The 25,892-nt window shown below is 40.4% G+C and overlaps 1 protein-coding gene across 1 annotated transcript; it reads right to left on the bottom strand.

Annotated features, from left to right (window-relative positions):
- Positions 1 to 399: 399 nt before the first annotated feature.
- Positions 400 to 25,892, bottom strand: SPATS1 (spermatogenesis associated serine rich 1). The gene is made up of 8 exons (XM_044000299.1): positions 25,746 to 25,892; positions 22,839 to 22,992; positions 14,979 to 15,097; positions 12,158 to 12,313; positions 5,000 to 5,120; positions 2,465 to 2,527; positions 1,292 to 1,404; positions 400 to 587 (listed from the first exon to the last, which is right to left on the bottom strand). Exons 1-8 carry the CDS (start codon positions 25,786 to 25,788, stop codon positions 547 to 549), a joined length of 810 nt encoding a protein of 269 aa, XP_043856234.1. The 5' UTR covers positions 25,789 to 25,892; the 3' UTR covers positions 400 to 546.

Below are 25,892 nucleotides of genomic sequence, written 5' to 3'. Positions count from 1 at the left end.
CCTTTGTCCACCCCATCCATTCTCCTCTTACCAAACCAGGGAAGTAAAATTGATATTGGCAGAAGAAAGAAAAATTATATAAATTATGTCTACAAAATATAAATAAAAATGACACTAAAATGTAGCTGAGCTCTGATTCACTGTAATAGCAGTTTCCAGAACAGGTGATTAAAAATACTTCCCTCTCTTGGTAAAGAACTAGGGGACTTGGAATGTGGCAGATGATCAGCTGTGGAGTGGGAGGAGCCAGGGAGGGAGGAAGGGGAGAGAATAAAATGACCGTGGAGAGGAAACCAAATTTAATAAATTTTTTAAAATAAAATTCATGTTTAAAAAAAGTCAACCCGACTATAATAAATAAGCAACAAGAGTGTACTCTGCCATCTCATTTACATAGCCTCCGAAGAAGCTTTATTCTTAACGGGTCCAATGCTTCTCAAATTGTTATCACTTTTTGTTTCGGCAGTGGTATGGAGGGGAACATCCAAACCATTAAGGGAACTGCTGGCTTCCAGTCGTTGAGTTCTTTCACTTCCATTATTTCATTCATTTTTTGCTTTTGCTTCTCCTTTGCAGAAAAAGGCAAGCTGCAGGAAAAGGCCACACAATTATATGACAGCAGAATTTACCTGTACAACTCTAGGGAGTCATCACTAAGATGGGGAGAGAGCCCTGGACTTGAAATCAAGAAGACCTGAATTTGAGTCTCAGCTTTGCTACTTACTTAGTGATGTGATTCTGAGCAAGTCCTTTTCACCTCTTGGACCTCATTCTCCACACCATGAAATGGGGTTGATGATTCTTGGACTGCAGTAATTAATTAGTAATCACCCCCGTGAAGAGGTCCCATGTATTTGAATTCACACTATTGGAGCAGGGCTGAGATGTACCCAGATGCTGCTGCTCAGGTCCTGGATACCATTCTGTTCATCATTCTGTAGTTTCATGGAGTCAGCTTCCAGATCTTTCCTTTGTTCCTTCTCAGACCCAACCCTATATTATAATTCTGTGGACATGTCCCATTCTTTTTTTTTTTTTTTTTGGTTAAGGCAATTGGGGTTAAGTGATTGCCAGGGTCACACAGCTAGTAAATATTAGGTGTCTGAGGCTGGATTTTGAATTCAGGTACTCCTGAATCCAGGGACGGTGCTTTATCCACTGTGCCATCTAGCTGCCCCAGACATGTTCCATTCTTCACCAAACCCACTCACCCCCCCCCATTAGAATGTAAGTACCCACTTGTTTTTTTAAATCATTACATCCCCAGTGACTAGCACATGGTCTTGCATACCATGCTTGCTTAATGAATCTTGAATGGATGACTCAAATCTATAAGCCCCCACACCACCATATTTCCAGACTGCCAGCCAGTCCTTCCATTTGGGTGTCATGTGGCACCTCAACCTGAAAAAAGACACCTGTGACTTAAAAATTAATCCATTTTTCTCCTTCCAATCCTACCTCCTTCTCTCCCTGCCCCAAAAAGCTCATCCTCTTGATTTTTTCCTATTTTCATAGCAGATGTCTAGTTTTAGAATTATCTCATTAAGTCAATATACCCATCATTCAAGCAGTTCTGAATTTGCAGAACTGTACAGTCATCTAACCTGTATTTTTCTTAGAATCATCACAAAAGAATGTAAGAAAAAAAAAAGGCAGCTAGCTGCCACTAGCTATCACCTCATGCAACCTCAAGAAAATCACAACCTCTCTGGGCCTTGGTTTCTTCATCTATGCTTGGACTAGATGACCTTTTAGGTGCTTTCCAGTTCTAAATCTATGATACTAATTGATAAAGTTCTTTTTTTTTTTTCAGGGCAATGAGGGTTAAGTGACTTGCCCAGGGTCACACAGATAGTGTCAAGTATCTGGAGATGAATTTGAACTCAGGTCCTCCTGAATCCAGGACTGGTGCTTTATCCACTGTGTCACCTAGTTGCCCCGATAAAGTTCTATAATGTAGTCTTATCGATTTCTAAAATTATTTTAATCTACCAAACTACATCTCATCGCTAAGATTCAGTCATTCTGAAAAGTGTCATCCCCAAGTTTAATTAAAGTTTTAGCAAATGAATGTGTAAATGGTGATAAAGCCTCACCAGTGATATTGTCTTACCCAGCCAAAGCATGGTCAATCACAGGAGTATTAACTTTGAGCTGACAGAGACTCAGATCATCTAGTCCGCTGCTCAATGCCCCACCCCCCCCACCCCACCCCACCCCCACCCCCGTCCCCTTATTTTACAGATGAGGAAACTGAGCCCTTGAGAATTGAAATGACTTACTTAAGATTATACAGAATGGAAGAACTAAAATTTAAAATAATCATCTAATTCAAAATGTAACAGTCCTTTCAATTATACCCCCTCCTCTTCTCAACAAAGATTGAAAAAAATGAAAACTCAGTGGCAAATTCTGGGCATACATCCTGATCTACCTACATAAATAATGTAACAATACTCACTGATATTCTTTTGGCAGAGGTTCCAGAGGAATAAATGTATCTACTTTCTTTACATATGGGACTCTGAAAACAATGAAAGGCAATCATAAAATTAGCAAAGATTGGCACTGCACCCAGATCAACATTTGTTTTCACTGAAATAGAAATGCCTTCTATTCTTTTATAGGTGTTCCTTTGTTGCATTCAGTATCTCTTTTGGTCTCCTTGCCTCAAGTCCTTTCCCCACTCCAGCCCAGCTTCCACTCAGCTGTCAAATTGAGCATTATAAAGTGAAGGTCTGACTTCAATGAACTGATATTCAATAAACTCTAGTGATTACCTGTAACCTTCAGGGTCAAATATAAAATCTTCTGTTTGTCATTCAAAGAGACCTTCCCTAGCCTGGGCCTTACCTATCTTTCTAGTCTTCTTATACCTTGCCTCCAGGTACTTTGGGATTCAGTAACACTGGCCTCTTTGCTGTTCCTTGAACAAGACACTCAAACTCCCAACTCTGGGCATTTTCACTGGTCATTCCTCATGGCTAGAATTCTCATCTGTGCCCCTGGCTGCTCTTGTCTTGTTCAGTCATTTCAGTTGTGTCCAACTCACAGGGACCCCATTTGGGGTTTTCTTGGGAAAGATACTGACGTGGTTTTACCATTTCCTTCTCTAGCTTATTTTACAAATTAAGAAACTGAGGCAAACAGGGTTAAGTGATTCAATCAGCAAATGCCTGAGGCCAAATTTGAACTCAGGTCTTTCTGACTCCAGGCCCAGTGCTCTATCCACTGCACCACCTAGCTACCCTGGCTTCCTTCAAGTGTATGCTAAAGTCTCACCTTCTACAAGAAACCTTTCCTGGTCCCTCTTAAAGTTAACGCCCATAAAGCACTGGCCCTGGATTCAGGAGGACCTGAGTTCAAATCCGGCCTCAGACACTTGACACAAGCTGTGTGACCCTCAGCAAGTCACTTAACCCTCATTGCTGCACAAAAAAAAATTTTTTTAAATAAATAAAGCTGGGGGCAGCTAGGTGGCACAGTGGATAAAGCACCAGCCCTGGATTCAGGAGGACCTGAGTTCAAATCTGCCCTCAGATACTTGACACTTACTAGCTATGTGACCCAGGGCAAGTCACTTAACCCCCATTGCCCTGAAAAATAAATAAATAAAAATAAAGCTAATGCCCTCCTCTTTTGATTCTCCCCATGTATGCTGTCTATATTTTGTTTGTACATAGTTTTTGCATATTGTCTCCCTCATTAGACTATGAGTTCCTTGAGAGTAGGGACTATTTTTTCTCTATCTTCGTATTCTCAGCACTGAGCCCAGTGCCTGGCACATAGTAGGGGTCTTAAGTATGATTTTCTTTTCCTTTTTCTTGGGGGGGGTGGCAATGAAGGTTAAGTGACTTGCCCACGGTCACACAGCTAGTAAGTGTCAAGTGTCTGAGGCCAGATTTGAACTCAGGTCCTCCTGAATCCAGGGCCAGTGTTTTATCCACTGTGCCACCTAGCTGCCCCCCCCATAGTAGGAGTCTTAATAAATGCTTATTGACTGAAATTGTGATGAAGATGACCTCCTCTCTTAGTAGTTTTATACTGATACCAATACAAGTCATTCCCCTCTTCATAAAGGGCCCCTAGATTCCTCTTGCCTCTAGGATCAAATATAAATCCCATTGTCTTTAAAAGCTCTTTATTCTGGTTCTATTTCCTTCCTTCACACACTCAGTATTGCCACTGAAGAGGCCTACTGGTTATTCCCAACGTATAACATGGGGTCTCCTGTCTCCACGATTCCGCATAGTCTTTTCCTCCAAGCCTGGAATGCACACCCTCCTCTCAGTATGGAATCCTTAGCTTCTGGGGCAGCTGGGTGGTACAGTGGATAAAGCACCAGCCCTAGATTCATTAGTACCTGAGTTCAAATCCAGCCTCAGACACTTGACACACTAGCTGTGTGACCCTGGGCAAGTCACTTAACTCTCATTGCCCCCACGAAAAAATAATAATAAAATAAATCCTTAACTCCCTTCAAAGTCCAGCTCCAGGGCCCCTTCCTACATGAAGCCTACATTGATACCCTCACTACCACACCCCCAGTGGCAAGTATCCTCCTGAAGAACTTATACTTTGTACATATTTTGTATTTAATTTTCTATTTACATGTTACTTTGCACTAATAGACTCTAAACTGCTGAAGGGCAGGGAACTTCATTTTTTGTCTATATAAATCCAGTCACTGCTACCTCTGCTGCTGCCACCACCACCACCACCCCACGCCTAGCACATAGCTGACACAAAACGAGGCTTGTTGACAAGAATTATAAAAAAAGGGGGCGGCTAAGTGGCGCAGTGGATAGAGCACCGGCCCTGGAGTCAGGAGGACATGAGTTCAAATCCAGCCTCAGACACTTGACACTTACTAGCTGTGTGACCCTGGGCAAGTCACTTAACCCCACTAAACTAACTTGCCTCACTAAAACAAACAAACAAACAAACAAAGAATTATAAAAAAAGGTAACCAAATAAACCAAACACTAAGACTCACCTTGAAAAATTCACTGGTGTTACAGCTGCTCCATGTTGGAAAAAGTCTGGACATTCCTCTGGACGTAAATATGGCTTGTCCCCTGGATTTAATTCTGGGAGTCCATTCCTGGGATCAATGTCTATTAGTAATATGCCCCAAATAAAATTAAATTATTGTTAAAGGGTGGTCACTGGTCAGCTCATAGAAATTGAATGAGAACTACAAATGTGAAAAATGATATTTTTCCACCAGAAACAAAAATAGATGAAGGTCACTGCTTCTCCCTTTGTTCTCTTCAAACATCTTTTAAGCAGGTAAAAATCTTTAATGAGGACTCTGTTAGTTGAAACATCATCAACAACAAACAGCAAATACCTACAATATACATGCATCTAAATACAGAAAAAGGAGAAAAAGACATATGTCATCAGTTTTTCCCTCAAATGACTTATAGTGTTAGTGGAGAAATTAATTTATTCATGTATTCAGCCAAGCAATGCACTGTAATGAGAAATGGGACATACGTTTAGGATACATGACACAAAGTAGCAAATGGCATAACCTTCCCAGAGATATTATTCTCAGCATAAATATTAATAAATAGTTGTCAAATAAATATCAAATAATAAATATTTGTCAAATGAATGAATGAGTGAATATAGCTAGATGAATAGTCAAAAAAGTTACATAGACTGTATCATAACATCACAGGTGTGTTGGGGCCAGCTCAAATCTGCTGTAAGAAGCCCCTTGTTAAATTTTAAGTGGGAAATTGACCTCAGAAATCGATAAATGGTACAAATCAAGGCCTGATGCATTATTTTGTGGATTACCTAGACTTGAGAAAGTAATGGGGGAAAATGCTAATAATGCTAACAAAACATAAAAGTATATCATAGGTACTTTTTTTCCCCTAGGAAGCTAATTGTTAGTTTTACCAGCACACCCCTGCATAGAGTTGGAAGGAACCTCAGAAACCAACTAGTCTAACCCCTTTATTTTACAGATGAGGAAATTCTGGCCCAAAGAGGCTAAATGTCTTGCTCAAAGTCACATAGGGATTAAGTGGCAGATTTAGGATTTAAACCCATGTCCACTACCTCCCACATCAAGTGCCTTCTCCACTGTACACACGCCTTCCCTAATGGTAGAACTAGGAGGAACCTTTGAAATCCTCTACCTCAACAACTTTACATTGCAGATGAAGAAACAAGCCCCAAGAGCTCAACCATATGACCCAAAGTCAGAGGTGGTTCTTTTTAGAAAATATTTTTTCATATTTTACATCACCTATATTTACCCACATTTCCTTCCCTCCTCTTCCCAAAGACCTATTTCTTTTATCAACTGATAAAAAGCAGAAAGAAAAAAAAAACACAAAAGGTTTGGCTAACCAGTACATCGACTGAGTCTGACATTATATGTGGTCTGTTGATTGAGGAGGAAGGGAGATGCTTTCTCATCTCTCTTCTATGGGACCAAGTGTGGTCATTATAATTTGTCTTTCAAAAAAAAATGATCACTGTTTTGTTTTTACTTTATCTTTATTTCTCACTGCATTTCCTCATCTTCCTAGCTTCAAGAGAGGAGACACATAGGTAAAAATCTTTAATGAGGACTCTGTTAGTTGAAACATCATCAACAACAAACAGCAAATACCTACAATATACATGCATCTAAATACAGAAAAAGGAGAAAAAGACATATATGGGGAAGAAGCCAACATTTAGAGGACCCAAGATCTCAATCCATCAAGTCCCTAGTTTACTAGAGACTTTGGGGAATTTCCCCTCGACTAAGATCTAGGATTCTATCAGGTGAGCTAAGATATCTCTCTCTGAGTGGAAAGCTCATTCATTCTTTTTTTTTTTTTTTTTGGTGAGGCAATTGGGGTTAAGTGAGTTGCCCAGGGTCACACAGCCAGTAAGTGTTAAGTGTCTGAGGTCGGATTTGAACTCAGATCCTCCTGACTCCAGGGCTGGTGCTCTATCCACTGTGCCACCTAGCTGCCCCAAGCTCATTCATTCTTAGTATTATCTGTTATATTCTCATCTGCATGTCTTTTCTGATATCTGCTTGCTATCAGCTTAGATACGTAGGTCTCTTTGCTATTGGCTGCTTGTGGTCTTTGTGAAACTGCCGTTTGGTGATGAGAGAAATCAAACCTTGGAGAAATTGTTCAAGGCACTCCTTCCCTGTTAAGGGATAGCGATCAAGAGAACAACTCAAACCTAAAAGTTATTTCTCCTGGCCTAACAATGTTTAGGGTGGGCAGGGAGTTATAATTCTAGCCTGGTACCCTTTCTGGGAGGAAAACCCCACAGCCAGCCTCTGGCACCCATCTCATGGCAGGAATTCAAACTCTCCCTTGGAGGAGAGTGGGGCTAGGATACTCTATTCATGCCTCCCTAGAGCCACACATAGACAGACCCATGTGGATACATATAATCTACATGGACAACACATACACACCCTCACATGTTAACAATTAATTATGCCTTTTAAACATTATATAAAATGATATATCATATATTATGATATATTATACATCATATAATTCATTCATTTTGATCCCTGTCTCCTTTAGGCATAAGCTTTTAACTTGGAGTCAATGAATTTCTTTCTGACATTTTGATAATTGAATTTCAATACAACTGTTTTCCTTTGTTATTCTATATTATTTTATTTTATATACTTAAAAACATTATTCTAAGAAAAGGTCTTTGGGTTTTACCCCATAATACACACACACACACACACACAAAGGAAGAACCTTTTCCCTAAGATGATGCTATCGCTACTAAGATGCGCAGTAAAATAAAAACATCTAATAAAATTTAAATGCTACTGTCATGACGCCAGAGCAGTCCAGTTTGATGGCCGGAAACCCAAACCACAGAACAGAAAGCTATGGAATCAATGCAAAGCTATGCCCACAGGGATCTGAGTCTGCTAAGCCCACCTATAAGCCTCCCTTTGGGCTAGGCTGGGCAGCCTCTTTCCTTAATTAGTGCCCCAAATCCATTAACTCCATTTCTTTCCAACCTTTTTCTTCCAATACTTCAAGCTGCCTTTTAAGCTAGCCTTTGATTGTTTCAGTGAGTGCCTCTAGCAAAAGCTAATCTCCCCTTCACATTCTATGGCTCCTGTCTATTGATCAAGCTGTATGAGCTTCTGTTTACCACAGGGATGGACTCTTAAAAATGTAAGAGGTAAATTCTATAAACAACTAAAATCTCTTTTAAGAGGAATGAAGAATACCAAGGACAATTCCACCGCATTGGTACCAGGTAGAAAAAGCATACACTCCCCCCAAAATAAATGGTCAAAAAAGTTAAACAGTTCATTCACAAAAGAAGGGAAAAGTGTTAAATATGTGGTCAGCTAGATGGTGCAGTAGATAGAGCACTGTGCCTGGAATCAGGAAGACTCTTTTTGTTTGTTTGGTTTTGTTTTGTTTTTGGTGAGGCAATTGGGCTTAAGTGACTTGCCCAGGGTCACACAGCTAGTAAGTGTTAAGTGTCTGAGGTCAGATTTGAACTCAGGTCCTCCTGACTCCAGGGCCAATGCTCTATCCACTTTGCCACCTAGCTGCCCCAGGAAGACTCATTTTTGTGAGTTCAAATCCAGCTTCAGTCACTTACTATCTGGATGACCCCGGGCAAGGCACTTAACCCTGTTTGCCTCAGTTTCCTTATCTGTAAAAGTGAACTGGAGAAAGAAATGGCAAACCATTATCTTTGCCAAGAAAACCCCAAATGGAGTCTCAAAGAATCTGACACAACTGAACAACAACTAATTCAGGCTTAGGACTGTGGAAAGGAAAATGCAGTTTTAATGCCTGTAGCTAGTAGAACACAAGTTAAGTAGAAATACTTTTCTTTGGACTTCAGTAAGGTTTTCTATTAATACCCAACAAAAAAGTACACATATGTGATGATTTCAATGCCACATTACCATATTATAAAACTCAGAGGTAAGTAAAAATATGTCTCTACATATGTGCTGTGATTTCCAAGCTGAAAGTAATCCATATTGAGCCTGATTTTCTCCTTCATATAAAAGGGTAATGTTCCAGTAGAATGCCAGCATGTCTATAATAGAATTTATCTTCTCCTTCCCTATGACCCACTCCTGCTCCTATCTTCCCTACTTCTGTTATAACACAATTGTTAGCCAGTTCACCCAATTTCAAAACCTCAGGGTCATCTTCATCCCTATGCAATCAATTCACCAAGTCTCATCAATTCTACCTCTGCAAATCTCTTGCATCTCTCCTCTCCCTTATTGTTTTTTAGCAGACATGTAATCTTGTAGCTAGCATTTTAGTGCTTTTGTGGTTTGCAAAATGTTTTACAAACTTTATCTCATTTTATCCTCACAACAATACTGGGAGGGAAGTGCAATTATTATCTCTATTTTACAGATGAGGAAACTGAGGCAGACGTAGGTTAAGTGATTTGCCAGAGTCACATATCTAGGAAGTATATGAGGTTAGATTTGACCTCAGATCTTTTCATCCCAAGTCCAGTCCTCTATCCATGACCCCTCTAATTTAACTCCCTTGAGCCTGTAATTTTTTGATATAGGAAACTCCAACTGAGGAAACTCTACCAATGCATTTTGGAAGCTGTTTTACAACTTTGGTGTCTTTATTTCCTGAGGCATTGATTGAGATGTTCAGTGACTTGCACAGGGTCATGCAGCTAGTTTGTGTCAGTATGATAGTAAACAGTTATTAAGCACCTACTGTGTGTTGGACCTTGTGCTAAGTACCTGAGGATACAAAGAAAGGTAAAAGACAATCCCTGCTCTCAAGGAACTCAGTCTCCTGGGGGAGACAACATGGAAAGAAACAACCATGTCACAGACAAGCTACACGTAGGATACATTGGAAAGCACTGGAATTAAGGGAGAATGGTGAAAAATTGAGGAAAAGCCAGAGAGTCCAGGAGGCGGAGGTGAAGGTGTCTCTGAATTGAAGAACACTGCAGGGTAGGTATGAGGGGTAAGAAGACTATAAGGGGAAGGATGTACAGTGTGGCTTTTGTCTCAGTCTGGTAAAAATCAACAACCAGGGAGTGGATGAGGGCTTGTGATCTGTGGTTTTGATTGACTTAACTCAAAAGCATCCAACCTTGCTGGAAAGGCTCAGCAGTTCCAGGGAGAGAAGACAGCTGAGTCATGGTGACCCAATCCAGAGTCAGAAGCACAGCTTGAGTTCGTTGTGGTGGTCAACACTGGCATGCCCTCCTTGCTTCTGATTCTTAGAATGGCTATTTTTCTTCAAGGTGCAGCTTACATGGTCTTCTACATGAAGCTGTAACTCAGATACTTACTAGCTGGGTGACTCTGGGCAATTCACTTAACCCCAATTGCCTTAAACATCCAGGGCCATCTCTAGTTATCCTGATGTATATCTTGTCGCTGGACCCAGATGGCTGTGGAAGACAGAGTGAAGTTGATGACCTTGCACAGCCCTCCCTCACTTAAATCCAATTATCTGCAAGTGATGACATCACCCTGATGTAATCTCAAGCATTTAGCACAGTGTCTGGCATAAAGTAGGTGCTTAATAACTGCTTATTGACTGACTGATTACCAACCTTCATTCAGTTCCAGACAAGCTGGGCTAATCACCATTTGTCATGCCTTTGCTCATACCATTCTTATACCTAGAAACCACCCCACTCTTCTATCTCTGTCCTTTAAAATTCTCCCCATATGTCAAGGCCCAGGCCCTCATCATATTTTATTTGTACCTCTTTTAAGATTTATATCGGGGGCAGCTAGGTGGCACAATGGATAAGGAACTAGCCTTGGATTCAGGAGGACCTGAGTTCAAACCCAGCCTCAGACACTTACTAGCTGTGTGACCCTGGGCAAGTCACTTAAACCCCATTGCCCTACAAAAAAAAAAAAAAAGATTTATATCGTTCCATTTTATATTATACTGATTTGTATACATAACTTGCTTTCTCTACTAGACTATAAACTCCTTGAGGGCAGGAGTTTTGTCTTTTGTTTATGTCTCTCTTAGTATCTAGCATAGTCCCTTGTATAGCCTTAGAAGTTTATTAAGTATAAGTGCTTTGATATTTGTTTGGGGGTTTTAATGGGAGGGGGGACAGATTTTTCTTTGTTAAAAAAAATTTCATTGAGAAATAATTGAATTGCATTGATTTGCAGTGCCTTCCTATATGAAATAACATGGGGCTGGGAGTAACATCCTCCAACCTTTTAGCCCAAGAACTTAAGATTTCATCCACATAGACACTCGTGCCCCTGACACAGGTTGCAACCCTCCTGTTACTCAGTAGACAATCTTCAAGAGTTATTTTGGGGCAGCTAGGTGGCGCAGTGGATAGAGCACTGGCCCTGGAGTCAGGAGGACCTGAGTTCAAATCCGACCTCAGACACTTAACACTAGTGTAAAGAATTGTTATTTGAGGTTTTTATGCCTCAGCGCACTGGCCTGGGGCTCCACCACCTGCACGGTGCTCCACCCACTGGTTGTAGCCATAGCCCCAGGTCAGTGCACACTGAGGCATAAAAACCTCAAATAACAATTAATTCTTTACACTAGCTGTGTGACCCTGGGCAAGTCACTTAACCCCAATTGCCTCACAAAAAAATTAATAAATAACGAGCTAAAAAAGAGTTATTACGGCCCCAGAATATACACTTCACACCACACAAGGTCAACCTGATGATGAACCTACCCAGACTTAGCCAGGTTTGCCATGGTATAACAGGCACACAGTCCAAAACCACTCAGTCAGTCTACCTGAGAGAGCAAGTGTAACATGGTGGAAAGAGTCCTGGACTTGGACTGAGACTCAGGAAAATCCAAGTTCTAATCCTGCCTAAGACACTTACCAATTGTATAGCCCCAGACAATTCCATGACAATTCCTAGACAATTCCATTCCTCTTCTGTCAAATGAGGATAAACAGCACCTACCTCATAGGATAGGCAATGATCAAATGAGATAGACTATGTAAAATGCTTTGAAAACCTGGAAGCTATTATTATCATCAACAAAGCCTTTCCAATTTGATAGAACTTGCCAAAGCTTAGCTTTGCCTTCCAAGGTCCTCCTCCAGACTTACGAGGAAGTCTTCAGTGGAGGAAGATATTGAAGAACTGAGAAAAATGAGGGGGGCAGGGAATTACCATATTTTTTTCTCCCAAAGCATTTGTCCAGTGATATCTCTGTTGAACATCTCTGGTACGCACGAAAGACACCATTGAAATGACACTTTTTCCCCTTATGATAGGTATGAAGATGCCCATGCCTTGGATAAAAACTCCATTCTGCATCCTTTTGATCTTCGGAAAGACATAAGAAAATCCAGCTATAAGGAGTGTTTATAACATTCAATAATAAAAGAAAATTTTTAAAGAACTCTATTTGAATGGACATTTAAAAATGTGCTCTACAGCTTTAGCAAGAAAGATGATTACTTTCTTTTCCCTACTCTCACATCCTTATAAGCTTTGAGGCACAGGAAGTAGGGGGAGGGGGGCGTTGGGTTTGGGTTTTGCTTCTGAAAATGATTGTGATGAAAGAAAGAAGGAAGGAAGAAAGGAAGGGAAGGAGGGAGAGAGGGACAGAGGGCAGGAGGGAGGAAAGGAGAAAGGGAGGGAGGGAAGAAGGGAGGGAGAAAGAAAAAGAATGAAAGGGAGGAAGGAAGTAAAAAAGAAAGGAAGATAGGGAAGGAAGGAAGGAAGGAAGGAAGGAAGGAAGGAAGGAAGGAAGGAAGGAAGGAAGAGATATAAAGGAAGGAAGAGAGGGAGGGAGAGAGAGAGAAGGGAAAGCCAAAAAATCTTTTTTATTTTTATTTTCACTTCAAACCAGCTACATGGTATAAAGGGATACTCCGGAATGGCAAAAGAAGCTGGAAACTCATACTATCTGGGGGCCTTCCCAGAAGTCCATAGAAAGATTTCAGGGGGTCCATGAACTAGGATGGGAAAAATTACATTTTTATTATAATTCTATTTTATGTATTTCTATACTATATTTACAATATCAATTTGGGAGGGGAAGACCCTCAAAGTTTCTGGACAGAACTAAAAATAATTGCCATTTGGCCATCTTTTGTCTCAATTCTTACCTAGCCCTTAGTCACTGAAAGGGCATTAACTCAGATAAACTGAGGCCCAAGTCACCCACTGCATCCAGGGCCACCTACAGACACTAGAAGAAAGAGTGAGACTAACAACTTTGTGTAGCTCTGCTTCCCCTAAATCCAATTCATTCAGAAGTCAAGACATCACCCATGTGATGTCATTAGTACTCCTTGAGAAAGAAGGGTGAACAACAAGAAGATTTATAATATTTATATTCATATAAGCTTATATAAATGTGTTCTATATTTTAATATACAAACACATAAATTTATATTAGATTTCCACATTTATATGTAAATGGTATTTGTTATATTTTCATACAAATGCATAAATTCACATAATATATTGTGTAAAGGCCAAATTTAGTATGGGGAGAGTTAATTGGGTGGCTCACCATAATATTGGGGTAAGAAAGGAGATTAACAGCCTCTTAAAAAAAAAAAACAAAAAAACAGGTTTGGGGCAGCTAGGTGGCACAGTGGATAGAGCACAGTTCAAATTCGGCCTCAGACACTTGACACTTACTAGCTGTGTGACCTTGGGCAAGTCACTTAACCCCAATTGCCTCACTTAAAAAAATAATAATAATGTATATTAAACACACACACACACACACACACACAAAACAGGTTTTTTTTTCAGGGCAATGAGGGTTAAGTGACTTGCCCAGGGTCACACAGCTAGTAGCCTCACCTCAACAACACAAACTCACCACCACCCAGAATCCGAAGTTCCAAAGAGAACCAGCTGCGCAACGTTCCCCAGGCCTGGTCCAAAGATCTACCAGACCAGCATCTCTCTTCCTCTCTCCCTCCCTCTCTCTCTCTCTCTCTCTCTCTAAAGAGTGAGCACTCTTAAGGGCAGCTAGGTGGCGCAGTGGCACAGTGGATAAAGCACAGGAACTGGATTCAGGAGGACCTGAGTTCAAATGTGACCTAGCACTTGCTAGCTGTGTGACCTTGGGCAAGTCACTTAACCCCAATTGTCTCACACCAAAAAAAAAAAAGGAGAGTGAGCGCTCTCCTCCCTTCTCTCTCCCAGAAGCCCCCTCCCACAGGAAACAGGGCCGCCCACACACATGGCCCCAAGCTAATTGGCTAGCAGCCCTGATTAACAGGACTAACAAGAGGCTCTACAAATGCAAGCCGGCCAGTTTCCGGATGCCAAAGACCACCTGACTTGTCCTCACCAGGCTTCTCATCATGGCGGGGCTTCCCTACAGTATAATTTGGCCAGGCACATGTAGGTATGCGGGTGCTGGGCATGAGGTCAGCGCACTGGGGTTTCTTATTTTTAGCCAAAGATGGGGTCATAGACACCTCAAATCACAATTAATTCCTTACAATTAATATAATATACATTTATATTACGTACCTATAATTATGTAAATTTCGATTCGTGTATATATTATATAAGTTAATTTTTATATATTGTATGTGCATAGAATGTATACATTCATATTTCTATATTGTATACTTATATCATATGTAAATTATTTATTTCATAATAATATGTTTTCTTTATAATCTTATGTATTTTGTTTTATAATTTTAAAAGCATTCTTCAGGCTTCACCAGAGGAGTTCACAACACAAAAAAAGGTTAAGAACACCACTAATTGATGCCAGAACTCTTCTCCCTTGAGCGCACTGCCAATTGCCTTTCTAATAGCTGCTTGTCCACATTTTTTTGCTTTTTTTGTTTGTTTGTTTGTTTGTTTTTTGAAAGGGGGATGGGGGATGGGGGGAGAGTATCAGGCAGGCTACAGATCCCACAGGAGAAATCTCCCCACCAGAACTCCTCCCAAAGCCTACTCTTGCCAGGGCCCTTCCAGCAGAGGCCCAGTCTTTCATTTCACTCACAGAGCAGGACGATTTCCTTTGGATTTTCATTCTTTCTAATTTTTGTTACCAGAATATCATTGATGGCTTGCATGGAAGGTGATAGGCTGGGCCGCAGCTTGGCGTCAGTAGCAGGACGACTACAAAAGAAGGAAAAAAGATTCTGGTCTTTGTTTTAGTGCTGGAACTGATCCAGGAGGCAGTGAGCTCTAATGGGAGATGAAGGGGAGCGAATTCATTCAGGCCATACTTAAGTACTGTGACTTGAGTAAGGCCAAATGCTGCCACTTAGTAACTCACAGTTGTACAATAATAATAATAATAACTTCTCACATTTCCATAGCACTTCAAGGTTTATAAGGTACTTCTCTTTCCCCAATCCAACAACCCTTGGGGAAGCACTTAAAATATATTTATATTAATTTATAACATGACATGACATGACATGACATGACATAACATAATATAAAAATCATGTGTTATTATTACATTGATATATTTTATTATTAATATTGTATAATTGTTTATATGTAATATAATTGTGCATTACTAAAGTAATAAATATATAATTAATATAAATCATGTAAAATACTATATAAACTTATACAATAACTATAAATAGTATGTAGATTTATAACATAATGAATATAAATATTCTATAAACTGGTATCATACTATTATAATACAATATGTATAGATATGTGCATTATATTACATATAATATGCATATTGTATGCATATAATGCACATACATTATATGTATTATATGTTCATAATACATGAACCTGTATTTTCAACAATATTCTATTTGTGCATGAATATTATATAATTATATAAAATTATTCATGGATATTATATAATTACACAATATATAATAGTGTCCAGAATTCTTGCTAGGTTACCTTTGGATCAATCGCTTAACCTCTCTTACCTTGTCTCCCCAAAATGGAGTTTTAATAGTGCTAGTACCACCTAACTCACAGGGTTCATTCTAAAGATTAAATTGCACAATGAATACAAAAGTGAAATGTAAAAGCAAAATCAATTTTAAAAGATGGACAATTTTCATTCATTTCATCAAGTATCTATCAAGTGCTGATACGTACTGTCAGTTATTTCTTCTTTCCTAAGCTTCCTTCTCTGACTTGCCCATAGCCATGGGACACTCATGTCCTCTCACCTGGACATTATTTATATATATATATATATATACATATATATATATATATATATATATATATATATATCCCGCTGATTGGTCTGCCTGTCTCAAGTCTCTCCCCACTCCAGTCCACCCTCCACTAGAATGCCAAATTGATTTTCCTCTAGTGACTCTCTCTCTCTCTCTCTCTCTTTCACACACACACACACACACTCACATGCACACTCAGTAAATTCCAGTTGCTCCCAGGTGCAGCTAGGTGGCACAGTGGATAAAGCACTGGCCCTGGATTCAGGAGGATCTGAGTTCAAATCTGGCCTCAGACACTTGACACTTACTAGCTGTGTGACCCTGGGCAAGTCACTTAACCCTCATTGCCCCACCAAAAAAAAATTTAAAAATTAAATTCCAGTTGCTCCCTATAATGTCTAGAATCAAATACAAAATTCTCTATTGGCTTTTAAAACCCTCTGTAACAGTTTCTTCCTACCTTTCCAGTCTTCTTATTCCTTCCTCACCCCCATATACTCTAAGACCCAGGGGCACTGCCTCCTTGCTATTCTTAGAACACAACACTCCATTGCCTGGATCCAAGCATCTTCACCAGCTTCACCCCATGCCTGGACTTTTCTTCCCCCCTCCTCTCTCCCTCTGGGTTTCCTTGATTTCCTTCAAGTCTCAGCTGAAGTCTCACCTTCTGCAACAAGCCTTTTCCCAATCTCCTTAATCTTAGCACCTTCCCTCTGAGATTTTCTCCACTTTACCCTGTATGTAACCTGTTTGTATGTAGTGGCCTGAATGTTGTCACCCCCCTTAGACTATGATCTTCTTGAGAGCAGAGATTGTCTTTTGCCTTTCTGTGTATCCCCAGTCCTTTGTACAGTGCCTGGGACTTAATTGCTTACTAAGTTCTGATTGACAGATTTCAACAAGTATTTATTGCATACTATGTGCAACATGTAAGGGAATTATGGAAATTGAGTGAACCACACTCTGTCTTGTGCCTCAATTCTGGAGCAAGCTGAGTTCTCTTTCTATTCAATTATGGGCCTTGTCCAATTTCTGTCTTGTGAGAAAACTTTATTCCCTTGTATAGCTGGGAAGCTGGACCACCTCTACCTGATGCTCAGAGACCCTTAACTAAAGGGCCTAGGTTATACTGACAAGAAACCCAGTCAGATTAAAAAATTGATGCAAAGAGTTTTCTCATAAATACACACACACACACATAAATATATATATATACATATACACATATATACACATACATACATACACACACACACACACACACACACATAAAGCAGCCCATGTGTCTTTTCTGAAAACTGGTCAATCAATTACTGTTTGCTTGCTCCTTTGATTAAATACAGGTCTTTGAGGGGTGGGAGTAAGACATCTCTTTTTCTGTTTTCAGGGAATTGTATCTGTTTGCTCTCCCCCTCCCAACTCTCAAAACACTCATTCTCCTTGCCAACTTGGGAAGTCCCTGATCTTTCCTCTCATTAGAAATTAGATGACCTAATCTTATATCCTGATTTGTACCCTGTTAATTGTTTTCTTTTAATGTCTCCCCCTGTATTTAGGATCCAGTGACAGGCTGAGGAGACCTGGTCCCTATTTGTTATGCAATTATCATGCATTGCTCAATAAACTGATATACTCAGAAGCTCGAACCTTTGTTTCCTCGGTTATTTCAGATTTGTGAATCACTAACACATGCCAGATAATGGCCATTATTCCTCAGAATGGGCTCCAATGTCATCCTACACAACCCATTCTAGAATTTGTGCCAAATGGTGAACTTGGAGCTAGAAAACCTGGGTTCAAATCCTGACTTTGCTATATATTAGTGGTGTGACCTTGGACAAGTTACTGTCTCTCTCTGTTGCTTAGTTTCCTCATGTGTGAAATGAATGTGTTGAACTAATTGATCTCTAAATTACCTTCTAGCTGCAAATCCTATTATCCTGTTATTATCACAGCATGTACTTTAGCAGACAGGAAATAAGGTGGCTGAGCAGGTGTGACTAAATCCATAACTAACACAGAGATTAAACTATTTGGTTAGAACCTTGATCAATATTATCTTCTCATTTTAAGAAAAATTAGAAGGAATGCATAAACTTCTAACTTGTCTAACTTTTAAAAATAATGATTCTTTTACTTAAGAACCAAACCTCCTTTATTCAACTCTAGCCTTCCAAAAGAAGAGCCATAACGAGGGTGAGGCAGTCAGGGCTATGTCCCAGGATGATGATGATGGTGATGATGATGATGATAACAATAACAACTATGTGCCAATCATTATGCCATGTCCTTTACAAATACCATCTTATTTGATCCTCCCAACCACCCTGGGAGGTAGAGAATATTATTATGTCCATTTTACAGTTGAGGAAACTAAGGCAGAGATTGTGTTAAAATTAAGGCCCAGGTCACACAGCTAATGTCTGAAGCCAGGTTTGAACTCCAGTCTTCCTGACTCCAGGCTCAGTGCTCTATTCTGTTTTCAACACCTAGCTGACTAATTCAAAGGACACAAAAATATATTACATCTAGAAGTACCATAGTAATTTCCCTTTCCTTCATTCAAATGATTTTATTTTCATTACTCTGTTTATTGGTTTTTTACATTATCGATTACAAAATTAATTTCAGCTTGGGTTTCCTGTTGGCTCTCCCAAAAGAATCTCCCTATGAGTTTTTCTCTAATGAAAATAGAATATTTATTGCAGATGTCAATAAATGATTTTAAGTTTGTTAATTATATATAAGTTTCTCTATGTGAACTAGCCTGGTTTATTAGACTTAAAGTTAGAAACGGTCAATTCTAACTCTTCCCCAAATATGTCTCTGGGGAGAACTTCCCAAATAAATATTTCCATTAATAGGAAGCACTTTATTTTGCAATATCAAAACCATCCAGGTGGAAACTGTCACAGTAAATATTGATTGGGCTTTCGCTGATCCTTCCAGCTGGGAGCAATCTCATCTTCATCTGATCTCCTAACACTTTGTCCTCTTATGAATTTATCATATTCTATGTCTAACAATTACTGTCTACATGGCTTATCATCTAGATGAACTAGATGAAATTCTATTCAGCTCCATATTGTGCCTCCCTCTCCACCCAATGCCTAGGACAGCACATTTAAGAAGTATACTGGGGCGGGGGAGGGGAGGGGGGAGGAGCTAGGTGGCCCAGTGGATAAAGCACTGGCCCTGGATTCAGGAGGACCTGAGTTCAAATCTTGACACTTACTAGCTGTGTGACCCTGGGCAAGTCATTTAACCCTCATTGCCCCGCAAAAAAAAAAAAAGAAGAAGAAGTATACTGGGGGCAGCTAGGTGGTGTAGTGGATAAAGCACTGGCCTTGGATTCAGGAGGACCTGAGTTCAAATCTGGCCTCAGACACTTGACACTTAACTAGCTGTGTGACCTTGGTTAAGTCACTTAATCCTCATTGCCCCATCAAAAAAAAAAAAAAAGAAGAAGTATACTGAACATTAATACAAATCTATTGAATTAATTAATGTTTGAATGAATGAATATTCAGGCTGGAGGAAAGCTTAGAAATCACCTGGTCCAACTGCTTCATTTTGTAGTTGAGAAAAATCAGTAAGATGAATTCACTTGCCCAAGGCCACATTCAAAGAACTAACACATCAACACTGTTCACTTCAATAATAATTTAATCATTTCAATTCAAATTGAATAATAATTTGTTAATAAGGGTTAGCATTTATATAGCACTTTACGGTTTACAAAGTACTTCACTATATTAACTGATTTGGTTGTCACAGCAATCTAGCAAGCAAGGTAGGTGCTATTATTTTATAGATAAAGAAACTGAGGTTAAGTGACTTGCCCAGGATCATACATACAGCTAGTAAAATTCTGCAGCAGGGTGTGAACTCAGGTTTTCTTGACTATAAGTCTACTGTTTTTTCCACTATACCACCTTGCTGCCTCCACGTTAAGGGTGTGAGGCATTATGCTCAGCGTTAGGCAAGATTTTTTTAAATGACAAATGACACAGTCCCCACAAGAGCTGAAAGGCAGGCAAACTGTGAGCCCAGTGGAAGAAAGTTCTAGGCTGCCCTGGATGATTTCTACCCCACCTCCCAAACTCCTCTTATCTTCATGGAGATGAGCAACATCAGGACCTCCCCACCCACCCCCATCTCCATGGATATGAATAGCATCAGGACACTTAATCTGATTCTGGTTTTTGAAAGTAAAAGTGTGGGAAATTGATCCAACCCCTGAGTATTTGTGGAGGAATTGTGAGTCCTGTGGAGTACCATTGTGGAAACTGGGGGTTAAGAAGGGCAAAGAACGCCCAAGAACTATAGATCTTTGAAGTTTTGTCCTTGTGGATGTGGTTGGCATTCTGGGGTAGCAAGTCAGTGTCTTTCTCAATAACTGCTAACCAATTTAATCTTGCGGTAGAGAGAGAAAGCAAGAAAGGTTAAATTCAAAGGAGAGCATGAATTGGAGCCAAGACAGACTAGGAGGGTGGGTCCCTAACTGCTTTGCAATACTTTAGGTTCAGATTTCTCAATGGTTCTTGGATGATCAGAGCCAGTGCTGGAGCTGGCAAAGATCAGTATACTCCCATGAGCCTTCATGCCCAAAGAGAGTTCGTGCTTTGAGTCCCAGAGCCAACCCTCATGAGAGCGTCCTCAATATTTTCATGAGCTGTGGGGACAATCAGTCCTGGACAGATTTGATATCTGAGACAAAGAGTTCTGAGCCCTAGAGTTTCCAGAGGAAACAGAAAATGCTCAGGGAGAACTCACATGATCCAGAGCTTGGAGAGTACTCAAGTGTAATGTTTCTCTGGTCGCTAATCATAGATAATATATTCCACCCTCAGTATTATTCAAGGCCATCATTTCTGACCTGGCTCCACTTTCCTCCCTTCCCAAGACTTGATCCTAGTCAGGGGTGTTCTAGTAAATATTTAACAACCAGTTTTCCAAAAATCACACTATAATACACTGATAAGTTTTCTGTGTATTATTAACAGTCTCCGTCACTGTTTTAAATATAGACAATCAACAAAACAATCAATCAGGCATTGATTTGTAATTTTGCTGATTACCAAGGTGTAAAATGTTCACACTGCAAATTTAAGAATTGGCTGGGGGCGGGGGCGGCTAGGTGTCGCAGTGGATAAAGCACCAGCCCTGGATTCAGGAGTACCTGAGTTCAAATCCGGCCTTAGATACTTGACACTTACTAGCTGTGTGACCCTGGGCAAGTCACTTAACCCCCATTGCCCCGCAAAAAAAAAAAAAAAAAAAGAATTGGCTCCCAGGGGCAGCTAGGTGGCGCAGTGGATAGAGCACTGGCCCTGGATTCAGGAGGACCTGAGTTCAAATCCGACCTCAGCCACTTAACACTGACTAACTGTGTGACCCTGGGCAAGTCACTTAACCCCAATTGCCTCACCAAAAAAAAAAAAAAAAAAAGAATTGGCTCCCAGTTCACCCTGCAACCCTTACCCTTACTACCCCCACTTATTGTCACCACACTATCTCCATGTATAGAAGAGTAGCATCAGGAGGCATAACTTGATTCTAACTTTTGAGAGTTGAGTGTGGGGGGAGGGGGGAGTGGGGGGAGTAAGTTGGTCCAACCCCTGTGTGGCTGCACCTTCTCCTCCTCCCTCTCTGCCTTCCTTTCTGACTTTTTAAATAGCTTCTCTACTTCCTCTTTCCCACTCACTAATTTTGGACTTTCTTCAAGCTCCTTTTCTGGGCTTCTTCTCTCTATGTTTTGTCCTCTAATGGACTCATCTACTCTCATGGATTCAACTACATGTAGATAGTTTAAATATATTTTAAACAAATTTATTAAGTATTCAGATACCTTCAGTTTCCTCACTTCTAAAATGGGGGACATAAAGCTCATGCTAGGTGTTGCAGCAGATAAGAGCTCAGGGTCTGGAGTCAGGAAGATCTAAGTTCAAATCTGACCTCAGATGCTTACTAGCTGTGTGACCCTGGGCAAGTCACTTCACCCTGTTGGCCTCAGAGAAGGACATGGTAAACTACTCCAGTATCTTTGCCAAAACAAACAAACTGCAAAATGGGGTCACAGAGTCAGAAATGACTGAAACAACTGAACTACAACAACAATGCTTATGCTACCTACCTCCCATGGGTGTTGTGAAGAAGGTGCTATGGAAATCTCAAAGTGCTATGGAAATAGATTATTAATATATAACAGCAGGAGCTGGAGCCAGTTTGAACTGGATCATGGGAGCCAACTGTTCAATTTTAAGTGTTAGGATTTATGTTGCAGAAACTGGGAAATACTACAAATCAAAGTTTGATTTATTATTTTATTGGTTGTCTCCACTCAAGAAAGTGATAGAAAAAAAATGTTAATAATGTATATTAGGGGCACATTGGATAGAGCACCAGCCCTGGAGTCAGGAGGACCTGAGTTCAAATCCGGCCTCAGACACTTGACACTTACTAGCTGTGTGACCTTGGGCAAGTCACTTAACCCCAATTGCCTCACTTAAAAATAATAATAATAATAATGTATATTAAACTTAGAAATGTATAGTGGGTAAGATCTTTTTCCCCCAAGAGCCAGTTGTTAAACATTTACCAGCCCACCCTTGTATAAATATGAGCTCTATTAGGCTATGAGCTCTATTAGGCTAAAATCGTTACTAGGTTTTTAATCAGATTCTTACTTGGTAGGAGCATCTCCTTTGGGGTGATTCCAAATGCACAAGGCACAAGGGTGACATTCAGCAACAGATGAAGAAACAGGATCCGGAAGTGACTTGACACCTACTGCACTAGGGCTGTGTTCCTTGGGCTCCAAACTGACATTGCCATCAGCACCTGCCACAACATATTTCTAATTCGTTTATTACATTTTTGAAAACTGTATTCTGTTCAGTATTTGAAACCCAACTAATGTGGGAAGGGCCAAGATATAATTACAAAATCTGTTTAGCCTTCCCTTCTTTTCCTTTCACTGAACTACTTATGACACTGCCTATGGATAGCATAATGGATAGGGTCCTGGGGTTTTGGAGTCAGGAAGAACTGAGTTCAAATCCTGACTTAGTAGTTGTGTGACTTTGAGCAAGTCACTTAACATCCCTGTCTCAGTTTCCTCATCTGTAGGATGGGGATAATAATAACACTGGCCTCACAAAATTGTTGTAAGATTCATATACACGCACATTTATTTATATGCATACTTTTTTTGTTGTTCAGTCATTTCAATCCCATTTGACTTCATGACCCAATCAGGAGTTTTCTTGGCAAAGGTACTGGAGTGGTTTGCCATTTCCTTCTTCAGCTCATTTTATAGATGAAGAAACTGAGGCAAACAGGGTGAAGTGACTTGCCCAGGATCACACAACTAGTAAGTATCTAAGGTTGGGTTTGAACTCCAGTTTTCCTGACTCCAGGCCCAGTGCTAATTCTTTGCACTACCTAGCTGCCCATGTACACATTTGCTTATTTTTTATATATTTTATCTTTATATATTATATCTATATCATACCATATATAACATATATTAATTTTTTTCTTTCTTTTAAAAAAAATAGCACTTCTATCATTGCCCTCCCCCCCCACACACACCCAAACCCCCCCCACACACCCCCCCACACACCCCCAACCCCAGCCCTGTCTTATAACAAATACTGCCTTAACTTCTGTGATGCAGCTCAGAACTCGAGCTTACAAAATCCACCAGCTTCAGCCTCCCCAGGGGAGAAGGGATTATACATATTCACCACCACACCCAGTTCAATTTCTTTTCTTTTCCTTTTTAATTTATTAAGCACTTTCTGGGTACAGAGAACATATCAAAGATAACATAAAGCCCTGTTCTCAAGGATCTTACCATCTAATTTGTCAAAGGACTATGCATGTCAGTTAACTCCTGTTTCAATTTTCCCAACTAAGAAGGATGACCTATCATGCCTGCTTCCTGCCCATCTCTCTTGGGCTGCTGCCAGAATGAATAAAGATAAGTCAAAGTGACTAGATTCTAACCTTCTAACACTAGATCTTGCAGAACTAAGACCAGTCATTCAATTTTCCTTTTCTACTGATCAATAATAGAACATAAATGCTACCCTGAGGAGATTCACATCACTCCATTAATCAACAACCATTTATTAAGTACCTAAGATATATCAGTGCTGAGAACACTGATGTTCCAGAATTGAGACAGTCCGTGTCCTCAAAGACTTTACATTCCATTGCATTGATAAATATTCACAGATAAGTCAATAGAGGATAAATAAATGCACAGTGATGAAGGCAGATGGAAAGATTAACAACTGGGGGAAACAGAAAGGTCCTCCTGAAGGATGAGGTCTTTGAGCCTTAAAGGGAGCTGGTGGTTTCAAGAACAGGAGGTGACAAGAGAGCATTACAGGAAGGGGGAAGAGCCTGAGCAAAGACGGGAAGACAAGAGATAGAATGTGAGCTACTGAGAACAGCAAATAGAAAATTTTTCTGGATCATATACAAGGGAGAATAATGTGCAATCAGCCTGGAAAGAAAGGCTATCAAGAGATTGTGAAGGATTTTAATGCCAAACAAATGAGGTTTTTATTTTATGCCAGAAACAGTACGGAGCCACCAAATCTTCCTGAGCAAGGGAGCATGATTAGGTTGTTGCTCAGTCCTATCCGACTCTTCAGGACCACGTGGACCATAGCACACCAGTGTTGTCGGTGGGGTTTTCTTGGCAAAGATACTAGATGGTTTGCATTTTCTCATCCAGTAGATTAAGGCAAACAGAGGTTAAGTGACTTGAACAGGGTCACACAGTTAGTGTCTGAGGTTGGATTTGAACCCAAGTCTTTTTAACTCCAGATCCACTGAGCCATCAAGCTGCCCCCCAGTACATGATTAGATATGTGCCAAATGTCCATTTGGCAGCCCTGTGGAGGATGGATTAACAAGAAGAGAAGTCTCTCCATTGGAACCCATTCCTCACCTCCCTAGGCCAGGGTTCTAATTGATAGGAGCCCAAGGAGAGGAATAGCTATTCTTTTTTTTTCTTTCTTTTTTTTCAGGGTAATGAGGGTTAAATGACTTGCCCAGGGTCACACAGCTACTAAGTGTCAATTGTCTGAGGTCAGATTTGAACTCAGGTCCTCCTGAATCCAGGTCCAGGTACTTTATCCACTGCACCACCTAGCTGCCTCGAGGTATAGCTATTCTTTTTTTTTTTCTTAGTGAGGCAATTGGGGTTAAGTGACTTGCCCAGGGTCACACAGCTAGTAAGTGTTAAGTGTCTGAGGCAGGATTTGAACTCAAGTACTCCTGACTCCAGGGCCGGTGCTCTATCCACTGCGCCATCTAGCTGCCCCGGTATAGCTATTCTTATGCCTTCATTCTCAAGAGGTTAGAGATGCACCCCCAAACAATCCTTACTTCCCTCAATAGCCAGCTATGGATCTACCATCAATGAACGAGTGAACCAATAAACATTTATTAAGGACCTACTATGTTCCAGGCACTGTACTAAGTGCTGGAGTCCAAGCTAACCTATTGCCCACCTCTTTCCTAACACCCCTCTTCCCCAACCAAGACCCCCAAATTCTCCTTCATAGCTATCCTACCATTCTCCTTCACCCCCTGCACGAGTGATCCGTTGGGTTCCATTGCTTTAAGGGGTCCGTGGAATCAAGGGACCTGGAGCTGCAGTTGGTAAAATGCTCAGCCAGCCCTGCTTAAGGCTGGGAGGAAGGTGGAGAACCCCGGGAAAG

The sequence above is a fragment of the Dromiciops gliroides genome, chromosome 4 (genome assembly GCF_019393635.1).
Source record: "Dromiciops gliroides isolate mDroGli1 chromosome 4, mDroGli1.pri, whole genome shotgun sequence".
Lineage (NCBI taxonomy): Eukaryota > Metazoa > Chordata > Mammalia > Microbiotheria > Microbiotheriidae > Dromiciops > Dromiciops gliroides.
The sequence above is the reverse complement of the archived record's forward strand: the minus strand, read 5'-3'. Positions and strand labels throughout refer to the sequence as shown.